A 21,691-nucleotide genomic window follows, 5' to 3' on the forward strand; every position below is an offset into this window, starting at 1 on the left:
TAAAGTAAAACACAAAAAGTAAGATAAAAAATTTGTATTATAAATGAATTCATTTTAAATAAAAAGGAGTTATTTTCAAATATACAAAATTATTGCCTTCAAGGTGTACAATATTCTTGCAAGACCAGTTTTCCTACATTAATTCCTCGCAACCCTCAATCCACAATTGGGTTGGTTATACTTAATTAAGTTCAACACATCTTATTTAAAGTTTAAAACAACTTACACAAAATTTGTATTGTGGATTACATGAAGTATATAATCATTAGCTTTAACACACACTTTCAATATGATATGTGGAGTAGAAGTTTTTTTACCATCAAGCTCAAATTTATACAAATTTGTATTACCAGCCAGAGCTATGCTAGTAGTAGGACAGTGACATACTTTGCATTCATGGTATAAAGTTATAATAAGAATAACCGTTGTTAATTAATTATTCAATGTTAGAGAAGTCTCACGTTGGCTATTGTTAGTTTTTTTTTTTTTAAGGGGAGATGTGGTTGAAACTATAGACATGAGGCATTATAAAGGACATCATTATCGTTGAGATATCACTCAAACCCCAATTAATATGAAGTTGATATATGCTTATTATGAATAGGGGTGGCAATTGAGTGGGCCGAGTAGATTTTGAGTCGGGTCTTAAATGGGTCAAGTATATAATTATTCATTTATCTAACATTACAATGTAATGTAACATTACAGAATCAAATTTTTCCTTCATATTACGGGAATCAAACGTTAGAAGAATCTAACATGAGATTTCAAGAATCTAATTGTAATGTACTATTTTTAAAATAAGTCTTTGGTTATAATTTCTATTTTCTAGAACAGCTCCTGTTAAAAAAATTGTGTCACTAACTTTATTGGGTTATTACTAGAGGCATGGTTGTGACATGGTATTGGAGAAGTCCCACTTTTTCTTTTTCATATTTTTTTTTTAATTCAATAGTTACAATGAAGGAGGGAGGATTCGAATCATGGGTATCTTCGTTGGAAACACCAAGAGGTGCCAACCATTTAAAGTATTAACTTTTATAGCTTTTATCTTTGTTGGATCTCACATTGAGTGTGAATTTAATAAGGTTCAGGTTGAATGATCTAACACTAATAAAAAAGATTTTGGTAATTTGCTTTGTGAAGAATTTTTAATACAAATGGGACTTTTGTTACACTAGTGGAGCCAAAGCCAAATAATTTAGCTCCACAGCTATCATATACGAGTCTAAATCTTCTGTCCCACTTTTCCTGCTCCACTCTATACTCCACCAATAAAAACTTGCCACATATTCACCTAATTAATTAAATATTATCATTATTGACTTATTAAATACTACCGTTATTAATTAATGATAATATTTAATTAATTAGGTGAATACGTGGCAAGTTTTTATTAGTGGAGTATAGAGTGGAGCAGGAAAAGTAGGACAGAAGATTTGAACTCATCATATACAGCTACGATCTTTACCTTCTCTTCCAACAAAGTTGATGGCTCCGATCACTCCAATTTGAAAAGAATGGATCGTTGGGTGTGGCCTGTGAGTCGGTGGTGGGCATCGGTGGTGTGAGTCCTTGGGTTGTGGGTTGTCACCAGTTGTGTGGGTTTTTATTGGGTTGTGGTGAGTTTGTTGATGGCCATTGTTGATGTGGATGGGTTGTTGAGGTAAATTTGTGGGGGTGTTTTTTTTTTTTTAATAAATCAAAATTGTTGTGGTGGCAAGTGGTGGTTTGTTGACGTGGGTGGGTTGTTCAGGTGGGTTTGTGGTGGTGGTTTTTTTTTTTAATCAGAGTTATGGTGGTGCCAGGTGATGGTTTGTTGATGTGGATGGGTCGTTGAGGTGGGTTGGTGGTGGTGGTTTTTTTTTTTTTTAATCAGAGTTGTGGTGGGCTGGTTGTGTTGGTGGCAATAGGTAGTGGGTGGCTATGACCGAAGGAAGAGAGAGACAGAGAGAAAAGTATGAAAAATTAAAAATTAAAAAAAAAAATTAAGAAATATTATTTAAATGAAATTTTTCTAAAATAGAACCATGTAGAGTAAGCATAGTTGTCAAAATCTCGATCTAGATCCTACGATTTTACGATCTCACCTGCCCAAAACGATCTGAATCTTTTAAGGATCATTACGATTGTTCAAGATTGGTCAGATCGTATGATTCTGACGATCTCAAATGACTTTTTTTTTTGTAATCTTCTTTAACTTAACAAAAGGCTCAGTTGGACCTAAATAAAAAATAAAATTTCAATAGACCAAGTTCTTTTAATCTAGTGTAGAGAGAGTGTCAGTTAAACCAAAATAAAAAATTCCAATAGAGTGTCACATTTTAATGTTTTTGGTCTCTTTAAATGATGCTTACAAATGGATGTAGTGATGTATGGTAATTGTATCAGTGAATGTATAATTTATGTGATTATTTAACATATCAATGTATATTTTTTGTCTTTTTCTCAAATAATGTAGGATCTTACGATTCACGGTCCGATTCTACAATCTCACCTACCTCCCACGATCCTAAGTAGGATCTTGATTTTGACAACCTTGAGAGTAAGTTATAAAATAATAAATTAAAATAGATAAAGTCACTTTTTATAGTGTCAAAAAGCTAAAAATTTAGCTCTACCAACAAAAAATATAAATGTTTTGCTGATTATATGGCTCCACCAACATTCTCATCACATATAAGAATATATAATTGCTGATTATCAACGACAACAAAAAAGTAACATTGTTTTGCTTGGTTGGTTCCTAATAGTTAGAATTCCGATTTTTACATGGGCATACTTGTAGCAATTACTGCACCAGAGATAAAGAATTATTGAACTATGATCATAATACAAGGTTTTGATTCATATCAGAATCAGTCTTTGTCCTAGAAGCAGTTCACACCTTTGACATAAAAGTTAATCAAACTAAAGTTTCACAGAACTTCTCACACTAAATTTTCATGTTGAGAACTTTGCCCAAAGGCTGATATGTTGTAGTAGGTGGTTTCTCATAGTGAGGGTCAAATTCTCTACGAGCAAATTCCTCCCTGAGTGCAGCTAGAGCAGCCTTTCTCCTTTGCTTATGCTCTCTCCACTTCCTTAGTTGTTCTTCAATTGCAACTTTAGCTTTCTCAGTCAACTCAGCCCTGCTAACAGCCTGTTCTGCTCGATTCCTGAACTCCCCAATTTTCGCAGATGCAATTTCCAATTCTTTCTTCAAAGTTTCCAGTTCATGCTTATTTTCAGGTGTGCTCAACTTGCTAGAATCTTCCCCTAGTGACACGTGAAAGTGATCAGCTTTCTCTAACTTTCTGATAAGGGACTCATATACTTCCAATGAAATTTTTATGTGATCATCATCCTTATCCATCTTCTCTTCATCTTCTATTTTCAACTCCTCAGTTTGGGAAGCCTCTATATTCTGCAAAGGGTTCTCAGATTGAGAGCCAACAAGTTCAGAGTTCTCAGTTTCTTCGGCTGCCTCATCTGCTCCTTGCTTCAACCTAAGATTTTCCTCCTTTGCTTCATCTGCTTCTACAGCTAACTGTTGAACTGCAAGATACAGACCAGATTTAACACTCTTGGCTCTTTCTTCTGCTGCCTCTGCTGCTGTAATTTTGGACTTCCCTTTATGAAGTTTAGCTTTTAGCAATGCTATCTCAATCAGTGCTTCAGTCTCTCTTCCCTTAATCTCATCCATCTCAGCTTTTACCTTCTGAACTTCATTGGTGAGTGTTTCAATAACAAGGCTCAAGCGGACTACCTCTTCTTCTAAATTATTATAATCTAGTTTCAACCGATTTAGTTCCATTTCTAATGTCTCAGTGTAAATTGATTGATCCAAGTTCCTTCTTTCCTTGACTTCCAAATCTACTTGAAGTTGATTCAAACTGTTTATGATATCGGTAGCAGATTTGTCAGATAACCTAAGTAATTCACTTGATTGCTTAATTTCTAGCGGAAGTGTGTCAATAATTACAGACTTGGCCATAAGCTGTATCTCCAATTCCTGCATCATTTCAATTTTTTTTCTGATATCTTCCAGCTGATCTTATGCTTGAACTGCTGCTGCCCTGGCTAACTCTATCTCAGCATCTTTCTCAGACAATACCGCTAGCTTCTCTTTCTCTGCTTCAATAGCAACAAGCCTTGATTTAGCAATATCTTCACTGAGATCTGAGATGCGTTTTAGAAGCTCTTCAGTCTTTTCCTTTTCCATGTTGGAAGCAATTTCCGTCAGTTCCACTCTAGTCATGGCCTTAAGGTTAGAATCTCTAGCAACAGCAAGTTCTGCTTCCATGCTAAGCAGCTCTGATTGTGTGGCCTTCAACTCACTCAGAACATGTGAAAGTTGCTCTCGGATCTTTGCAGTTTCTACCAATTGATCACCCATCTCCTTCACCTTAGATTCAAGTTCATTTATCCGAGTTTCAGCCTCTCTACTTTCATCAATGCACAATTCTCTCTCAGTCTCTGAGATTTTGAGCAGGTTGGAAAGTTCATCAACTGTTTTCTAGTAGTAATCCAGCTTTAGAAGGGCTTGCTTGTAGGCAGCATCCTTTGCATCCAGTTGCACCTTGTAGTTGGCCAAATCCTTTGAAAAGCCTTCAAGCTCTTTCTCATTCTCACACTCCTTCTGCAAGGAATGATGAAACAAGAGTAGTCATCATGATTCATGAACCTTGAATAAATGATAAATCAGCTCATAGGACAGGTATATTGCACGGGCAAGAAATTGATTTCACTATTTAATATGTCATGCTGTAAATCTCTATCAAATAGTATGTCATAATACAATAAGTCAATCTCAGTGTTGATCTACTCCATGTAGTGTTTCAGCATGACTAAATATACAATATCCATAAGAATCAGAAATTTATACTATATAAACTAAATGACTCACCACTGCAATGGACCTACTGAAACTCATGTCAAATGAGCAGGTATAACAAAGATAATGCAACCGCATACAGTGTCAAACTCAGATCCCAAAAACTTTACCATAAGGCAATGATACATATATATAATACACAAACAAGAACATTAGCACATATATTATGGATTTAGTTAAAGAAAAGACTTTTATTCAGTTAAATTTTAAAAAATCAAACTTAAATTTGTACCATTGAACTTATGATCAGTTCAGCACCCAATACAATCAATTATTATACACTGAAGAACATATAGATATTACATCTCTGCTGGTAGGCCGGGATTTCCTTTGTTCGCCTTTGTCACCAAACAAGGAGAGAGCAACTTGGACTGGTTCAATTGGTTTGGTATCAACCTCACCCATGTTAAGTATATAGAGAAAACTGGTAGATCCCTACAAATTCCAAAAAGCAATCTGCAATGGATGTGAATCACAATTAACATACTCCCAAGCATGCTATGTCTTTTTGATGAATAAGCATGCCATGTCTTAACACACACACACACGGAGCAAGGTATAAAGAGTACATTGAGACAGAACTAACTGGAGAATTGTTTGCCACTTCCAACCTACATTTGAATTGGAAAGCTTCATTTTAAAATCTCACAAGTCTGTCTTAAGTCCTAACCGCATGGAACTGATGGGTATCTAGCAATACTATCTGAATTATGTATTGCTTCTCCTCGTCTAGATGAACAAATTTATTACTTAAAAATAATTCATGTCATAACCAGTAAATCCTAGTTTTAAATATGGGTATTGTCCAATGTTGGCTTTGGTACAATTCTGACATAGAACTGATTTTAGGGTCCCAAAATGTCACATGTAAACTATACTAATCCCTTAACATAATCAACAAGCGACTTGAGTTTTGCATAGAAGTAAAACTTGTATAACAAAACCATAAGTAAATTAAAGATTGACCAAGTTCAAATACGATAAAGATAATAACAAAATAGCACAAAGGTGTAACACAAACCTTATAAGATGAAGATAACATGAACGTTAAAATTTTGAATCGTATCAAATCCTATGAAACCATGTTATGGTTGTTTATTATTGTACATGTACTATCACCAACAAAACAAGAGATGGGTACCTGAATTTTCCGGAAGGTGAAAAACAAAGGATTAGGAAGCAGAGAAAAAGTGAGTTTTGAATACGAGCTAGGAGAAAAGCTTGTGATACTATGATGAAACATTTGGTTGTGTGAAGTAGAGAAGTTGTAACTTTAGGTTTTTTGGGTGTTTGGAGGAATTGAGGGGGTGAGTTTTGTCATAGTCGAAGAGCCAAGGTTTGAACTTCGATGGTAACTATTAGTTACTAACGATCAATGGGGCACTGTTATCTGTACCTTGTACTGATCGACAACAGCCAAATTCTAGTACTTGTTGGTTGCACATTCGTTTGTTTTGTTTGTTTTCTATCTTTTTTGGTAACTATTAGTTACTAACGATCAATGGGGCACTGTACCTTGTACTGATCGACAACAGCCAAATTCTAGTACTTGTTGGTTGCACATTCGTTTGTTTTGTTTGTTTTGTCTTTTTTTTTGGCGGGGTTTCCGTCAAAGTTTCTTGTTTCAAAGAAAGACTCAACAAGGCATGTAAAATTGTAAACCCAGTCTGATTTTTTTTTTTTTTTTTTAGAAACAGAAAAATATGGTATTATTTTAAATAACTGACAAATTAGTAGTTTTTTTTTTTTTTTTTTTGAGAAAGACAAATTAGTAGTTAACCAATGGTAAAATGTTTGGTGAAACAAACTCCATCTAAACTAATAAAGGAAAATAAACCTTTTAATTCATCATTTTTACCTCTTGCATTTCTATCCTTTATATATACCTACCCATTGTCTTTTATGCCATCTCATGTCAAATACACACAGACCAAAAATAATGTCATTTATCTTCAATCTTTCGATGACACCTATCTAGATCTAATCCTAACCCGTGTGAGTTGGCTACAACCAAAGAAGGAGGGATTGAATTCTATATTGAGTGACAACGGCAATTACTATTATGATGTTATGGTTAGGGGTGGCAATTCGTGTTCGCGTGTTGGGTTCGTGTCGTGTCAACTCATACATATTCGACTATACGGGTTAACACTAACCCGACATGTTTATTAAACGGGTCAAGATTCCTCAACCCTAACACAACCCATTTATTAAACAGGTCAATCGTGTCGACCTGTTTATTTGATTTTATCAAAATGAAGAAAAACATTTATGGAAAAACAAGCAAATAAATATTTTAAATTTAAATTTTAGAACTAATGAGTAATTATATCACAAATAATCATTCAAAACTAAAACATATCTCAATATCATAAATAATCAATCACTATACGTCGAAGAAAATAAACTACAACAACTAATAAGTTTATATACCTATAGTTTGAATGGTATACTGGTAAAATTTCATTTAATTAAACGGGTCAAACGGGTCAAACGGGTTCCATAGGTTGAACCCTAACCCAACCCATTTATCAAACGGGTTCATCGTGTCAACCCAAATATGACACGAATCCATTAAGCCTCAACCCATAACCTGCTAATTTCGTGTCGTGTCGTGTCGGGTTCGCGGGTCGTGTCCAATTTTGCCACCCCTAGTTATGGTCAAATGTTGTAGATTTGTGGGTTTTGTAAATGATGTGATTGACTATAGGTATTTAGGATGGGTATTTTTTTTTTTTTTAGAATTAAGGAGAAAGCAGAGAAAGAGACATTCTATATTAACTTTTATTCTATAATATTCCTCCAAAGGCTTTCTTTTATATTTATATTTCTCATCACTTCAATTGAATAATTATAATGGATATATGTGTGTAATTTATAATTGTTTTTTTTATGTACTCATTATAAAAAAAGTTTTATAACAGTTATACTATAATATTTATACAACATTCTTCAAAACTATCTTACATAAAACATTATAACATTGTCTATGCATCACACGAATAACTTGCTAGTTCACAATAAAATGAGAAATACAAACATAAATTGCTAAGTCATATAATTACATCATTATTTTCCTCCATATGGTTAATATACTTTCTCATTTCTTTTATTACTTGCATCACAATTTTTAGAATTCAAAACATATATATAGTTTTCAAAATAAATACACTTTTTTGTTCATTTGCATTTTTATTCTTTTTTATTCTTCCTCTTTTATTTTTTGGTATCACCTTTGTTTCTATAAGAGTAATATTATTTTTGTTTGTGAGACAATGAGAGACTTGGTTAAACATACACTTTAAATTTCTTCTTTCAACATCAACAGTTATTTTCTTTTTAAAAGAATAAAACACTGTGAGACAATCATGGCAATCTCATCACACTTTTGAGCCTAAGATGACAAAAGTGAATAATTGTTAGTGTAAGGGCACAGATTGACCCACAGCCCAAGAATGACCCAAACAATGGCCCAACAAGCCCAAGTCAATAGATTTGTAAGAGAATGGGGTGGATATTGATCACAATACTGGTTAGAGTCATCACAAGATAAGGCGCCAATAAGCTCCCCTTTTAGGGATCTTCCTTTTTCTTTTATATTTACACACAGATTATCTTAACCCTACACTTGGAGGGCTAAAATTGCATTCTCTGGACTTCTGTCTCATCTAAAACATATTAGGCTGAGTTTGGATTGGGCATTTTGTGGCCACGTCCAGCGTTTTGTGTTTTGTGTTTTGTGTTTTTTTTTTTTCTTCTTCAGCTGCTGTACGGGTCAGGAGACAAAAGCTACTGTTCATGCACTATGCATGAACAGTAGCCCGCTTTTGCTGACTTTTCAGCACATTTGTGGGTCCCGTGTACTGTTCACGGGACCCACAAACTTCACTTTACAGAATTTTTTTTATTAAAAATGGGTCCCACGACACTATTCACACATTTAAAAATTATTTTGGTACAGTGTTTTCAGTTTTCAGTTTTCAGTTTTCAGCAATAAGCTCTATCCAAACGGACCCTTAGTAAACTTCTACCCAACAATCTAAGCTGTGCCACTACTGCTCATGGTCATTTCCTCATTAATGCAACTAGAGAAGTAGTTGTCTTGCATTTAATGCGGAGGGGATAACTTCTACACCCTTCTCTCTTCATCTTCCTCGTAACCTGTGCCTAGTCTGCTTTCTTTCCTCTGATATTTAACTTCATGTTCCTCCTATGGTTGATGCTTGCCCCCAAGGTTAACTAGTGCTCGTCTCCATAGTTAACTAATGCTTGTCCCCGAGATCCGAGATATATCCTCGAAAATGATCTTGACAATCCACTCAAATGGGATTAGGGATGCTCGTCCTCACAGTTAGTTTCATCCAATATCTCATTAGTGGTATTCACTGAAGACTTCTATGTAAAATCATCGATTTAATGTTTGGGTGTTGTTAACAACTTTAGACTCAGTTGAACTAATTTCTTTGTACTAATACAATAATGATCATGCCAAAAAAGCATGCTATTGGCATGTTAAATGACTTTCATGCAAAATATGGTTACATTGCTTGAAAATGTTTCATATGTGTTGAGTATTTTAAATATAAAATAAAAAAGTTTTAAATTTTAAATGGTGTCATTTCTGTCAATTACCTTAATTCAACTTCAAACAAAATATTTTAAATCCCACTCAAATTTGCGGTCCTTAATAATAGGGCCTAGCGTAGGGGCTACTTCAACACATTTTGGGCCTCAGGCCTTCTCTTATTTTTAAATATTAATTAAATAATATTTATATTTTGATTACTTTTTTCATTTAAATTTTTTTTTCTTACTTTTGAGATGCAAGATTACTACTAGTTATGTTTCTTTATTCAAATTCCGGTAAATTTTCCGTTTCAATTGGTAATATCGCTCTTCCATCTAATTTGTGATTGCCTTTGCTAGTACTCAAAATGATACCAAAATAAATTGAAGACGCCTTTGCTGATCACGTAGCTGTGATGCTGAATTGAGGTTCACATGGTTTTCCAATAAGAAGGAAAATATTAATCGTCCGTAGCTTTTGACCCGGACATGAACATGATTCATTGTAGGATTCAGAATTGTTTGTCTGCTAAAAAGAGTTCTAGCTTACATGTATTTGACCCGCCCCTTCACTAGTCCACTGTTAAAAAGAGTTCTAGCTGAGTATTAGGCTATTAGGTACGTTTCATTTTTCATGTGAAGATGAGTTCGAATTTCTTCTGGTCTCTTTTTAAAGGGTAGTTTCTCGATTCATCTAAACATTATTTCTCATATCATTAATAAGTAGTTCTTGTTTGCCGTGTCAACAACATTGATTTAAATTCCTCACATTCACCACCCCCACACTTCTTAATTGTCTTTCACTCCTCCCACACCAATACCACACTTCTTAAATTCCTTATATTCCACAATTTCTTGATTCCATGATACACGCCTAAAAGCCCATGGACCAATATAATACAATGGTTTGAACTTGAGAGATGTGGTTACAATACGATCTTCAAGTTCATTGAGCCCATCACTCAAATGTCCTCTAAGAGACCATTTGCAAAAACTTTAAGCATAAAAGTTCTAAACTAATGTCACAAATCACCCCAAAAAAAAAAAAGACCAAAAAAAAATTAATAATTCAGATATTTATTGTCACATAAGTTTGTAAGTCTTTTGTAGCAAAATAATTTTAATATTTTACTTCTAAAGAATTTCTTCCAAGAATACATGTATGATATATCCATTATGTCTAAAGTCTAGGCACAAGATTACGCTTGGCTTCTTGCTTAGGTACAAGCACACTATTTGCATTTTTCATCACATGCTATATAGGATTCCCCACAATATGTGCTGAGAAGATTATATATTATTTACGAAACGTACAGATCGTGCCCAGTGTCCGCCATTTTCTAAACCTAGGAAAGGCCTGCCAACTCTAATCTCTTGGTTCAAATGGTTACATATCCATTTCATCTTGGCTTAGTTAGCCAATTTTGCAGTATCAGCATGACACTGACACACAGGGATGCTGCAAGAAATCCATGATTTTTATGGAAACAGTTATGAAATCCACAGACTAGGCATTAGTGTACTACAATAGAGGTTTATAGTACTTGTTAAGCAATTATTCCAGTGGCTGCATTAGAAAGTTTTTTTTTTTTTCCCCAACCGTTACACATTTACACCTCCATGCTTTATAAGCCTTTCATCATTTACCATAATAGAATGTCACAGGACTTGCATATGCTGTTTGTTTTAAGTGATGGTCATACTCAGATCGAACATTTTCTAACTGAGTCTTTGATCAACCATTACTCACTTTACTTGGTAGATATTGCAGAGGCATCAAACTCATAACCCTTGCCTCCAAGTGTATCCTCTATAATATTGTATCACTGTTTTCATTCTTGCAGTGTAATTAATCAGTCATTCAAGGCCGGCATTATTTGTGGTAGTAGAATTTGTAGTAGTCATGACTCGTGACATGGGATGGCAGCCAATTTCATCACCCTACTTATTAGTGGCGTCAAGGGTGATCAATCATTGCTACAGAATTTTTTTAGTTTTTGTTTTCCTTTCTTTCCACAAAAATCTGAATAATGTGGCCTGTTGGGTGTTGATTTGATCCTATAAATAAACACATTTTGCTTTGGTCTATTTAGTGGATTAGTAAAAGAGAAGCTATATAGCTCTTTTCCACATCATTTTGTGGTTTAATTGTTTTTGTTTACTCGTACTTCCATATTTTTCTTTGCATTGCCTCCATATTTGTGATTAATTCTGTTAATTAAGCTGTGCGGATGACACTGTAATGCCAAAAGCGTATCGATTTTGATGCCTGGCTAGGAAATTCCTACCTTCATTGCACACCCTGCTACTGCACCATGTCCCCCCGACAAAGCCTTAAGCAATTTGACACTGCCACCAGCCCACCACCAATATGATTGCAACAGAAAAACTATATATGGTTTCAAGTACATTTTTCCGGCAGTGCTGAATCTGCTGATACACTTTTGGCATTCCATTTCAAATCAAGTAGACCCAAATGCAAGTATAAATAATTTAAGACAATGTCAGTGAGAGCAGCAATCTAGAAACTATTGAATTGTACATCATGGAAAATTTCAATTTTCTATAGAGAAGACAAGGAAATGGGCAAATTATCCACTGAGATCTTTGGCATATTTGTATGTTCCAAATTCGCAAAGGGGATTTCAAAAACCAAAAATGAAACATGGATATGATTAACAATTAGTGCTAGCACTATACTAGATATTCAGCAACTTAATAAAATAAAAATAAAAATAAAAAGAGGTAACATCAAAGAAAGAGCAGCAGAACAAAATTGAATAATTACAACGAATTGGATGTACGCGACCAGGTTAGGATTACAAAGTCACTGGTGTCCACACAATTTCAAGCTTATCTTATACCATAAAGAATTTGGCACCCAAGAGGAATAGCCTTCTTGTCTATTTTCATCCTAACCATATTTCACTTTAGAAAAGTAAATTTTTTTTATTTTTATAGTTACAGTGGGGGAGGAGAGAATTGAACCTTAAATGTCTCTGTTAAAAACACCAGGAAGTGCTAGTTGAGCTACAAGGTTCTGGCCACTTTAAAAAAGAACTAAAGCTGATTGACCTTAAGCCCAAGTAATTATCACTTAAACAATACACAGGAAGTGATGATTTTATGGTATTATATGCAAGAGGGAAAAAAAATACTCATCAACAAACAGGAAGCTGTGAAGAAGCAGCCCGATCTGATTCAATCATGGATTTGATGTAGAATTCACCTGCTTTATATGAAGATCTAACCATAGGACCAGATGCAACATATCGAAATCCCTGTCCATCCAAAGCACACAATTGATAATAATTATGCATGCACTCACATTGAGAAAAAATTCTCGTTGTCAACTTTATGCATGTAGAGAGAGAGAATGATATGTACATTTGACATGATCAACTGACAATCAGCATATGTTTAATACAAAGTAGTACATCAAAACAATGTATCAAATTAACCAGAGATAGGCAAGAAATCAAATGTCTCATTGACTCATTGTTCTACTGTGATTTTGGAATCCTAACGTTTGAATGCTCTTCAGTATTTGTTTTGATTGAGCAAGATGTAAGATGCCTCCACTTGTTCTCACACTAGTTACAATTCCATCATTACATATCCTTAATCACCACAATATATATTAGAGGAACTCATTTCTTTAATAAAATCCACCAAATAATCTCCCTAGGTCCTCTATCATACATCTTTATATTTCTAAATTAGACATCTAAGTAAGAAAAATACTTCTATGGTAGACCTCCCTCGCATAAAACCAAATTGATAATCCGATAATGTTCAATCTGCTGCATTACTATACTAGTACCCTAAAGCATAAATAAAAAACAAAAAATAAGGAAGAGAAAAAGATTGGTCACTAAAGGCACTCTCCTCCATAGGAGGAAGTATAAATCATATATTTTACATATAGAATGACTTCCCAAGTAAGCACAGTAAAGTAAAAGAGGAGAACACACCATCACAATTAAAGGGTACTACAATCAGGTAATTCTAAGTGAATATTGAGAAAGTAGAAATTGTAAATATATATAAGGTCCTAATAAAGTACTATTATTACCATCATGTTGCAGGAAGGGGACTGAGAGAGGGAGGGGGATTTAAGAATTAGAGAGGGAGCATATGCTGCAGCACTACCAATCATGGTCACTAGCATGCAACAAATGAACATAGAATACACACATACACACGCACATAACACAGCCCAAGACAGATCATCTGCCCAAACTACAATAAAGTTGATCAAACAAGCCATGCATGTAAGAATAGAACCAATTAATGTGCCATAATCAAAATACATAATATTCAAGCATACCATTTCCATGCCAAGAGTTTGATACTTCTCAAAAGCCTCAGGTGTAATGTATTCAGACACTGGCATATGGCGCTTTGACGGTCTCATATATTGACCAAATGTCATCACATCCACACCTGCTGCTCTCACCTTCTCCATAGTTCTGACAACTTGCTCAGGTGATTCTCCACAGCCTAACATTATTGAAGTTTTGGTAAGTGTTCCAGCAGGAGCATAGTCCTTGGCCATCACTAGAACATCTAAAGACTGCTTGAAATTAGCACGGTTATCACGCACAGAACTCTGAAGCTCTTCAACCGTTTCAATATTATGAGCAAAAACGTCTAATCCTGATTTCGCCACTTTTTCTACACAGCCAGCATCTCCTCGAAAATCAGGAACTGCAGAATCAAAATAGTGCAACATTACAGAAAGAACAAAGACTGAGACCATCTATGGGCATAAATCAAAGAGTCCTTGTAAAGTAATCCAACTTCCTATATATAAGCAGAATCAAATCATGCCTACATTTGGATCCAAATTTAACCATGCATTCCCCAGTCTAGGTAAACTTTATAATAAGTTCTAAAACAAGTATTCAAATGCCTCGCTCTAAAACTGCCACTAGTGTACATGAGCTTCCCTATAAACAAATTCCAACGTAAAAATTATTCAGCTCAACTAGTCAAACCTCCAGAACCACCATAAAAAGATTATACGAACAGCCAATTAAAGGGCTTGCATAGCTGATGAACCAAAATTTGAAAAATCAGGAGCTGCACAATCAAAAATAGTGCAAGCAACTGATTAAGAGAAGGTAAAAAAAAATTATTTAGTTCCAGTTTTATTTAAATTTCAAAGTCAAATGTATTTTATTTTCGGTATTATTAGTAAATTATAAAAATTCGTATTTTATTTAATTCCTAGAGTCAAGGTTATTTTTGTAATTCAATAATTGGGATTTCCCAAATAAATTAAAATTCGGGTGTTCCTATTTCAGTTAGAATTAGGCTTAGTCCTAATAGTCTATAAAAGCACAACAACACACTCCTATATATGAAGACAGTCTTATAGATTACAGTTTGAATTATGAATAAACTATCTCTTGGAATTTCCCAATGGTTAGGTCCAACCCTATGTGCTAACACCTAGAAGTTCGTTTTATCTTGCTTGGTCCTAACTCAAAGCACTCCAAACTCCTAGAGGTTTGTTTTATCCCTCTTGTTATGACACAAACAGGAATAACAGAAAATGGGAAACACATTGCCGGCTTGTGCAGCATTAGCCGTGGTGTTTACTAGCCTACATTTGCAATTAAATCCCAGGCTATCTATGACTTTTCCAAGGAACTGCACAATCAAAATAGTGCAAGCAACATCACAGAAAGAACAAAGATGCCTTTAAAACAGCTATAGACATAAATATAAGTAGATTTAAAAAATGTTTAACCATGCATTCCACTGTCTAGGAGAACTTTACAGTAAGTCCCATAAAAAACAAAAGTATCCAAATGCCTCTCTAAAACTACTAGTAGTGTAAATGAGCTTCCATATCCATATATACAAATTCAACATAAAAAAATATTCAGCCCAACTAGTTGAAACTCCAGCACCACCAATAGAGATTACACAACCAGCCAATTAAAGGGTTTGCGTGGCATATGAACCACATTTTCAAAATCATGATCTGCACAATCCAAAAATATGCAAGCAACATGACAGAAAGAACCAAGACACATATCGAAGACCAAGAAATGTTAACATCAAGAGTCATTGACAACGTAATCCAACTTTCTATAATTAAGCAAACCCTTACCATGTATAACAATGGATCCAAGTTCAACCATTCAATCCACAATCTAGGTAAAGTTTACAATTAATTATAAAACAAGTATGTAGGGGGCTTTGTTTGGATCTGCCTATAGCATACATGAGCTGCACTATTCACAAATCATAACAAAAGGCTTAATCACCCAATCAAGGGCTGCAGGTTTTAAAACTATGACAAGCTAAGCAGCTTTGAGCAGCATTTCTCAAAAGCCACTCCACAAAATTGGTGAAATAAATAATCTCTGAGTTACAAAAAAAGATGCAGGCAGCTTCCACTTTTTAAAAGCTGAAGCTTCATTTGAAAAGACCCAACAAACAGAGCTTAAAAGGTCACTAAATCAAATGCCAATTCTAGCAATCCAGGAAAATGGATTTCAAAGGCAATAATAGAAGAGCAACATTAGTTGTAGTGTCCACTGGCCTATGTTTATGGTTAAATTCCAAGCAATCTATTGCTTTTCTAAATAAAAATTACCTATACTTGCAAACCTTTCAATTATTCTCACACTTAAAAAATAAAAAACCAAAGCTCATGCATACCCAAGGCTTCTATCAGCATATTTGGCTTCAGCACCTTTAACTTCTGCACCGTCTCAGCAAAATGGCCACTCCCCTGGTCAGGCAAATCATCCCGGTCCACACTTGTAATCACCACATATTCCAAACCCCACGAAGCAATTGCCTCCGCCACATTCCCCGGTTCATTCGGATCAGGCGGTGGAGGTGTACGAGATGTCTTCACATTACAAAACCTGAGAAAATTAACAATTTGAATTACAATATCAAACAAAGTATACCATACACCCATCCATCCATCCCTCTTCACAAACTTACAGAATCAATTCCACAAACATACCCAACTCTATTAAAATCAAAGAAATAAGAAGCAGGTGACAACTTGGCACCAGATATTATCAAGCTGTGGATTTAAAAGTCACACTTTACCCATCCATCTAGGGTAAATTACGTATTTGGCCCCTAACATTTAGGTTGTGTTTCTTTTTTTCTTTTCAACATTTTTCAATTTCAATGAAGTTTATTACTTATCAAAAAAAAAAAAAAATTGGTGCTTGACCTTTCAAATGTGTCAAGTTGGTCCCTAATCCTTTGTAGTGTGTCAACATGATCTCTACCCCTAATAATCTATGAAGCACGGGTGCGTTTCCAGATTCAGGTGCGGGTGCGGGACTCGGCAATTTTTGAATAAGTAGGGTGTGGGTGCGGTGAGGTGCGACGATTAAAAAATTATTAAAAATATTTTTATTTATATTTTCTATATATTTTTACTATTAAAATTTTTTAAAAAAATACATTACTATGCCTTAATTCACAAAACAAAGAAAGAAGAAGGCAAAAAACACAAAACAAAAAAGAAAACACAAAAAAAGCAACAAATATTCAAAATAAAATTTAGGGAGGACAGATTTAGGATGTTTGGGCCTCATTCAAAGCCGATTTCGGCTATTCCGGCATGATTGAAGGCCGATTTCGGCCGTTTCAGTCGCTGGCCGATACGACCCGATTCTGGCCAAATCTGCCCGAATCAGCGCGAATCAAGCCGAGTCGGCACAAATCCGTGAAAAAAAAAAAAAAAAACTCAGACGCGGCACCAACGCACGGGCAGCCACGTCGGACGCCACACCCCGCATCGAGCTGCGTCAGACTCGGGTGCAGCACCCTCCCAGCCGCGTCCGTGCTTCATAGCTGATAATAAGGGTGAGCATTTTCCATCCACCAGGGACCAAATTGACACAATACCAAAAGGTCAGGGACCAAATAGGCAATTTACCCTTCTATTTATTTTATAATTGGGGTCCGAAGTTCAAACCCAAATCTAATCTCTTATTCGATAACCAGTCAATTTACCAGTTGAGCTACTAACTAAACCCCATTATTGTAATAAGATTACTATTGAATTTTACTGGGCTCTTTTACTTTTAATCATAACAAGAATTCTAATCATTTGATATTGAATTTTTTTTTTTTTTAAGTGCGCTGAATAATGTTCAAATTAGATATTGGCATTGCAAATCAAATTGTATTTACAGAACTAAAAATCATGAAAGCTTAGACAATGATAAAATCATGAAATGCATAATTTTGTTTCCATACCGGCAACCGCGAGTGCAGGTATCGCCGAGGATCATGATGGTGGCGGTGGCGGTGCCAGTTTCGCCGCCGGACCAGCATTCGCCGAGGTTAGGACACCTGGCCTCTTCGCAGACGGTGTGGAGCTTGAGTTCACGGAGCTTCTTCTTGATTTGAACGTACTTTTCGCCGCCGGGAACGGCCTCCTTCATCCACTTTGGCTTGGGCAGAGGGTTCTTCTTGGTGCCGACTTCGACGGAGTACGCGAATTCCGATAGGGTCGGAGATTCTCGGGCCAGGCGGGCCCGAAGACCCTCCAGGGTTTTGGGGAATTCAGAAGGTGGCGGCGCTGTTGTTGTTGTTGTGGAAGTTGAGGAGGAGGAAAAAGTTCTGGTTATGGTGCTTAGGGCTCTCCACCTCCATTGCATTGTTTCTGTGTGTGTGTGTGTGTGTGTGTAGTGTGTCTCTCTCTCGCTCTGTGTTTGTGCGTATGAGAGAGAGAGAGAGGGAGATTGGGTTTGGTGTTTTGACTAGTGGTGGTTGTTGAACGTTCATTGTTGTCTCTCCATTTTCTTTTTCTTTTTCAACTTTTTTTTTTTTTTACATGTTGAGAGTTTTTTATTTTCTAGTTTTAATTTATTTGATTTACGTACCAACTTTTTAAATTTTCTTTTTCTTTTTTTAAAACTCAAATAAAATATTTGAACTTTGAAAGCACATTACAATAATTAATTGATGTATTGTTCTGACAAGAGCAACACATGCCATAAGTTGAAACTTTCGCTTCAAAAAATATAGCAGTTGTAGTTTTGCCTAATTTATAAAGAAAAAGTCTAGCTCAAAATTGGATTTGGAACTATTTTCTTCCAATTCGTTAGGCACATGATCATTTTTTTTTTTTTGAAAAACAAACACGCATACAAGGGAGAGAGAAAGAGATTATAATACAAAAGTATACCACAACTCTACTCAAAAGTCATTGTAACTTTTAAGGGACGATGGAGCTATGCAAGTGATCAATTATGTGTAATTTTAAAGACAAAATTAGGCTATAAACTTGATTGTAGTCAATGACTACAACCTCACTAAAAAAATTAATATGGTTATATATTTTGAAAATTTAATTGCATGTTTTTTATATTCTTAATAAACTTTTTTTGTGTATAATTTTAGACTACAATAATTTGTAATTTAAACATTTGATTAATAATATAACTATTATTTTTTATCATTGAAAATTTTGTAATTATAAAAAATATAAAAATAAAATGTAAAAAATAAATAAATAAATAAAATCTTTGGTGATCAGGAATATATTAGAAAGAAGAAAATGTAATCATGAAGAATTTTAATCCTGAATTGTTGTGTATTCCTTTAAACTAATTCAGAAATATATTTTATTTTTTTATTAAATACCTAATGATTGGAGCTTTTCATGCCCTGTCCACCTACCACTTCAATAACCCAAGCTGCCACTTTGGCTACATTAATAAACTCATCTTTAGATGAGGTGATGTCATAGTTTTCCTCATCAAGGAGGATAAAAATAAATTATAGGTTTAAGTAGTGGTGGAGCTAGAAATATTTTTCAAATGACTAATGTAGGGATATTGGACTCAATAATTTATAAAGGATGGCCCAAAAAATCTCTTGGGCTAAAAATTCAATCCGAGGACATCAAATGATCTAGGGGTACATGAATGTACCTCGTAAAGAAAATGCTAGGTAAAGATGTGATAACGTGTGGACAAATTATGTCCGAGGAAAGTTTTGTCCTCGGATAGTAAAGCCGAGGTCATAGGAAGAGAGGTTTAATATTCCCAAAGTATGTTATAGAAATTCCTATGGCTACGAGAAGACACGGTACACATGGAGGACAATAGAAAGGGCGGTGGGATATCTAAGGTAAAGCTGCTACCACCGCCCATACATTAAAGACTCTGCAATTGATATACTGACTACATTAATGGAGAAATGGGACCTGAGCATGAGGTTTGGAACTTGGTCCCTGATCCTAGAGGACTTCAGGGAAATTTGATGGGACAAGTATCTAAAACCAGCGTTATAACCATGAGGTGGAAGATGAGAATGTAAGAAAGAAGGAGTATAAATAAGAGAAAAGACCTTCGGAAGAAAGGAGGCTTTTCTTTGAGAAAGAGAAAGAATAGTATAAACCATTGTAATCGACCTTAAAAAGTAATATCATAAACTATCCTCGGATTGTGTCCGAGGAGGAGCTTTCATTCATATTATTACAGATAACTCCTTATTTTTGCCATTGGGCCCAAAGCCTTTTCTTTCTTTATTGTTTAAACCAACTTTGAAATCTATATATCAAGCCCACTCTCTACAAATTTATTGTAAAAAGGCCTTTTAAGCCCTTTCCCTTTTGATTGAGGATCGGGAGTTCGAATTGTGTCCTTACAATTGGCGCCGTCTGTGGGGATTTAGTCTTTGAAGAGGTTTAAAACATCATGGTGGGATCAGGACCACAACACCGTGGAGAGTCTGTGGGACGAGGAGAATCACTCCTTGCATCCTGGGCACGAGGAGAACCGGGAAGGTAGTGTGCATACTACACACACTACCAAAAGTAGGAGTCATTCACAAGCGGGAAGCAGAGTTCTTCATGAGGAAAATACCAAGGCCATGCAGAAAGAAATTGACAGCTTAAAAAGGAAATTATGTCACGAGAGGCGAAGGCAAACTCCTTCTATCTCCGATCCCTCTTCGAAGGGTTCCGAGGATGACAATTACAGGCAGAGGTCTAGAACTCCCCTAGATGAATCTTTCTCTTGCGAGGAAGACAACCTGCATGGGCGGCAGGGTAGGAATTATTCTTCTAGGGGCTTGGGAAATGATGCAATGGGCAGGGCGTTGCACCAAATCTCCAGGTCACCCTTCACACGCAAGTTGGAGGAAGGGAGGCTACCTCAACGCTTCACACAACCGGCCTTCACTATTTACAATGGCCGAACGGATCCTGTGGAGCATGTGAGCCATTTTAGTCAAAGGATGGCAGTACATTCCAAGAATGAGACTTTGATATGCAAGATTTTCCCCTCTAGCCTGGGGCCCGTGGCCATGAGATGGTTTGATGGCTTGAGGGTAGGCTCTATCAATTCTTTCAAGGAACTTACTAGGGCATTTGGCTCTCGTTTCATCACATGCAGTAGAGTTCCTCGGCCTTTGGATTCATTATTATCCATGGCCATGAGGGAAGGGGAAACCCTGAGAACATATTCGGACAGGTATTGGAAGATGTTCAATGAAATTGATGGGGACTTCGATGATGTGGTGATAAGGACCTTCAAGGTCAGCCTACTTACGGAGCATGACTTGAGGAAATCTTTGACAAAAAAGCCTGTCAGAAGCGTGCGTCGGCTCATAGATTGCATCGATGAGTACAAAAAGGTTGAGGAAGATCAGCAGCAAGGAAAGGGTAAGGCGAAGGTTATCCCTTAGGAGAGAAGGGATTTCAGGTCGGACAGATACAACAACAACAACAAGCCTGCAAGGGATTTTTCCAAACAAGCTGGTCCTACGGCCCCGCAGGTGGTCAACACCGTTTTCAAGGAACCGGTGCAGCAGCTGTTGGAGAAAATCAGGCATGAGTCATACTTCAAGTGGCCCAATAAGATGGCAGGGGACCCTTTGAGACGCAACCAAAATCTCCATTACCATTATCACCAAGAAAGGGGTCATACCACCGAGGATTGTCGAACTCTGTGGAATCATTTAGAGCAATTGGTTAAGGTGGGAAAGTTGAAGCAATTCTTGTATCAACCTAATGGGCAAGGAAACCACTCAGGGGTGGCAAACCACAGTGGTTCTTCGTCAAGGCCTCCTCTAGGTACAATCAATGTTATTTTCGTGGCACCTAGAAGGATTGGCTCAACTCCTTTTAGGGTGATGTCTGTGGCTCGGACCTTGGCCGAGGAGTCAAGGGATCAGCCGAAGAGGATTAAGGCGAATATCCTGCCAGTTTTGGGTTTCTCAGAAGAGGACAAAATCGGGACTATC

The 21,691-nt window shown here is 36.0% G+C and overlaps 1 protein-coding gene and 1 pseudogene across 1 annotated transcript; both read right to left on the reverse strand.

Annotated features, from left to right (window-relative positions):
• Positions 1-2,935: 2,935 nt before the first annotated feature.
• LOC142632797 (WEB family protein At1g12150-like) lies at positions 2,936-5,281 on the reverse strand (annotated as a pseudogene).
• A 6,924-nt stretch (positions 5,282-12,205) lies between these two features.
• LOC142630392 (lipoyl synthase, mitochondrial-like) lies at positions 12,206-18,212 on the reverse strand. The gene is made up of 4 exons (XM_075804381.1): positions 17,693-18,212; positions 16,121-16,332; positions 13,773-14,152; positions 12,206-12,723 (listed from the first exon to the last, which is right to left on the reverse strand). Exons 1-4 carry the CDS (start codon positions 18,094-18,096, stop codon positions 12,604-12,606), a joined length of 1,116 nt encoding a protein of 371 aa, XP_075660496.1. The 5' UTR covers positions 18,097-18,212; the 3' UTR covers positions 12,206-12,603.
• Positions 18,213-21,691: the final 3,479 nt, after the last annotated feature.

Source organism: Castanea sativa, chromosome 4 (genome assembly GCF_040712315.1).
Source record: "Castanea sativa cultivar Marrone di Chiusa Pesio chromosome 4, ASM4071231v1".
Classification (NCBI taxonomy): domain Eukaryota; kingdom Viridiplantae; phylum Streptophyta; class Magnoliopsida; order Fagales; family Fagaceae; genus Castanea; species Castanea sativa.